The following is a 3,541-nucleotide window of genomic DNA, read 5'->3' as shown; positions in this document are numbered from 1 at the left end:
AGGGCGGCGGCAGTCAGGGGTCGCGAATCCCACGACGTTTAGCCGCACTGGCAGTGCTGATGCTCTCTTGTGTCCGCAGGAGAACTTCCTGCTGGGGCTGGGAGCGCTCATGTTCCTGGCGGCCGGCGGGCTGGAGCTGGCGGCACTCGACATGGTGCCGCAGCACCTCGTCAAGAACGCGGCCGTGCTGGGCGTGCTGTCGCTCGTGTGCGGGCTGCTGCTCATCCTGGACCTGCTGCTGGGCAAGCGGCGCCGCAAGCGCAGCGCGCTCGCCGCCAAGGAGCAGCAGGCCGCCAAGGACCGCCGCGGCCAGAACGGCCACGCCGCCAACGGCCACGGCCCGGTCGCCGCCGAGATGGACGAGAAGGCCGCCCTCAAGGCCATGGAGGCGGGCGAGACCGTCAAGCTGCCCGCCGGTGTGCAGCGCGGACCCGAGAACCACGAGGCCGTCGCCGGCCAGCTTCGGAAGGTGCTTCGAGACGGCAAGGATCCGACGGACCCCACCCAGGACGAGGTGGACGCCGCGGCCACGGCTCCGCCCATGACACCCAAGAAGGAGTCGGACAAGCACGTCATGGCCAACGGCGTGGACCGCGGCCACCACCTCAAGTCGTCGCTGAAGAGGGTCGAGGGCGAGGGCCGGGGCAGCGGCTGGGGGCGCCGCGGCGAGCGCGAGGACGAGCCGCACGGGCTGCAGAGCCACAAGGTCAGCTCCAGCAGCGCCAAGGCCGCCGGCCTCCGCTTCCAGGACAAGGAGCCCGAGAGCGACTCGGACTCGCTGCACATCCCGAGCGTGTCCTTCCTGCTGGCCGAGAAGGACAAAGAAAAGATGGCCAGCGACAGGGAGCGCGAGCGAGAGCGCGAGAGGGAGAGGGAGAGAGAGAGGGAGCGGGAAAGAGAGAGGGAGAGGGAGAAGGAGAAAGAGAGGGAGAGAGAACGCGAACGAGAGCGTGAGCGAGAACGTCAACGCGAACGTGAGAGAGAACGCGAGCGCCAGTACGACCGCGAACGAGACCGCGAACGAGATCGCTACGACCGCGAGGAAGGGCGCAGCCGGTACACGTCGGGCGCCACCACACCGGACGGCTCCGTGTTCACGGACGCCAGTGGCAACGGTCGGTCCTCGCGCTACTTTTACAGCGACCTGCCGTCGGAGCGGGCCGCCGAGAGGGCCGAGCGCGCGCCGCCATCCAGGGCCGCCTCCATGGACGACCTGGAGCGGGATCGCGACTACTACCGGGGCGGAGCTGAGGACTCGAAGGACTTCCTCGAGATCGAGCGCATGTACCGCATCCAGCGCTACGGCAAGCAGAGCATGTCCACGCGCTCGGTGCCGGGCGGCATGTTGCCGTCGGCGGCCAGCGTCGCTCCCGCGCCGCCGCCCATGGACGAGTACCGGCACAGGCGCGCCTGGTCCAGCGGCGGCGGCGCGGCCGACCGGCCCTATGAGGACGACCGGGACCGACGCTACGAGCCACCGCTGTCGCCGCCCGTGTCGCAGAAGCCGTCGCGTTTCCACTACGCCTCGGAAGCTCCGCCGTCGCCCGCCTCCCCGGCGCCCCTGTCCAGCCGCGGCGCTAGGCCCACACTGGCGTCGGTGCGCAGCCTGGACTGGGCCGGCGGGGCGGCCGTCGGCCGCGCGCTGGCGGACGAGCCCGAGGAGCTGTCCCGCCGCTGGAGGATGAGCGGCGACCTGCCCAGGAAGACGCTGGGCTCGGCGTCTGTCAGCAGGGAGGAGTCGCGGGCACAGACGCCCGCCTCGCCGCGCGACCCGGGCTACGTGCTGCACACGGCGCACAACTGGCCCGAGGTCGCCCCCAAGACGCCGTCCTCCTCGCCCAGCGAGCCATCTGGCCCCGCCGACGGCGCAGGCCAGCGTCCGCCCTCCCCGGGGCCCGTGGCCGCCGCGTCGCACCCGTCGGGCAAGCTCTTCAGGAAGGAGCCCTCCTCGGTGTCGGAGATCGGCTCCGGCTACGGCGTGCCCAACAAGGTGCGCCCCTCGCCCTACCCGCCCGCCTCGCCGGGCGGCTACCAGGGCAGCGAGTCGGAGGTGTGAACGTGCTAAGGCGCGACGCCGCGCAACGCCACGCAACGCAACTGACAGGACTCGGACCTTATTGCGACACACGGCCCCGGCGCTGATAAAGACTCTGCAGTGTTTCACCGGCGCGCACCCTGGGAACGTACCTCAAACCGAAACAATTTTAGGGACATGTTGGCGTTCGACAGCGAACTCCTAGAGTGAGGACCTCACTGTTTTCACTGCCTCTTGTACATTACACATACGACATGTAGGGAAAACCTGACTTACCCGCTGGCTCTGTGATACTATGTGTAACATGTACTTTAGCCCGCTTGAAGCCAACTACTTATTTGGGCCGCCGTGAGTGGTACGTGTTTTGTGTCCCGGACGCGAGGTACAGTGTCTACCCAGTCTCCACGTTACCTGCCCCCCCCCCCCCTGCCCGTGCCGCGCAGCTAGCGCGGTGGTGACTCAGACCTCGCTTTGAACGATTTCGGCCGAACGCTTTTAGCTAGCGTTGCGACACGAGACGTATGACGAGCACCCACACCTTTGCACTCCACTGTATAGCTATCCACTTTTGAGTTATTCAATGCAAATTACTTGTTGTGTGTAGTGTGTAATATGTGTACAAACTGTTTACAGGTGCACGCTTGAGGCCTTGTGTTGTATACTCCATGTTTGCACCCAAAGCAACGTCAACCCCATCCGCACATGCTTACCGAACCACAGCCTCGCCCCGCGCCAGTCCGCGCATCACCCACCAACCACTCCAGCCACCTAGCTGCTCCAGCCACTGCAGCCTATCCAGCCACTCCAGCCACTCTAGCCCCTCCACCAGCCATTCCAGCCACTCCAGCCGTCCCAGCCGCTCAAGCCCGCCCGATGCAGTTGGGTAGTGCAGGTGTCGCCTTTGCTATAGATATTGAAAACCATCCCCTCCTTGTAGTTAGACTGTGTACATATTTCCTACTCCTCTCTGTGTTATCCCGATACATGGATCATCGCTTCGTTTCGTTATTGGTCTTGTTCTCGCACCGTCGCGTCGTCGGCCGCGCCGCCTCGTTGAATCAGCGGAAGCATTAGAGACAAATTGAGCGGTATAATTCCCCCAGCCCAACCGGACCCACCCCGGCCCTCCCCCTCACCTCCGCCGCCGTGTTTGTGCCATTCGGTCACGCACTCGCGGGGCGGTATCAGATCAAAGGGGACATGAAATTGAAATGAATGTCTGCCCGCGAGAAGGTCGGCCGGCGTGAGTAGTATGTGCGCCGGCGTCTTCGAGATTTACTACTGGAGCTTTAATTGTGTGTGTTTTCTCCTACGTGTCGCTGAGTAGACGCCGATATGTTTGTCATGAATTTTTGTTTGGCCGGTGCCATGAAGTTGACGACTATATGGAGAAACAGTTTAGACTGCGTTTACCACAACATTATAGAAGTATGTAATTTCCTATGTTTATTAAGTATGTCTTTAGTCATTATATTTTTTGCACACCTTAGGAAAATAATTAAGTTA

General features: G+C 63.5%; 1 protein-coding gene across 1 annotated transcript; it reads left to right on the top strand.

Annotated features, from left to right (window-relative positions):
- Positions 1 to 85: 85 nt before the first annotated feature.
- Positions 86 to 3,535, top strand: LOC127749825 (zinc finger CCCH domain-containing protein 13-like). Its single transcript, XM_052269613.1, has 2 exons — positions 86 to 1,990; positions 2,669 to 3,535. The coding sequence occupies exons 1-2, from the start codon at positions 110 to 112 to the stop codon at positions 2,678 to 2,680; spliced, it is 1,893 nt and encodes a 630-aa protein (XP_052125573.1). The 5' UTR covers positions 86 to 109; the 3' UTR covers positions 2,681 to 3,535.
- The last annotated feature ends 6 nt before the right edge of the window (positions 3,536 to 3,541 follow it).

Source organism: Frankliniella occidentalis, unplaced genomic scaffold, assembly GCF_000697945.3.
Source record: "Frankliniella occidentalis isolate FOCC.00 unplaced genomic scaffold, Focc_3.1 Scaffold97, whole genome shotgun sequence".
Taxonomy (NCBI): Eukaryota; Metazoa; Arthropoda; class Insecta; order Thysanoptera; family Thripidae; genus Frankliniella; species Frankliniella occidentalis.
Note: the sequence above shows the minus strand (reverse complement) of the source record. Positions and strands in the feature narration are given on the sequence as shown.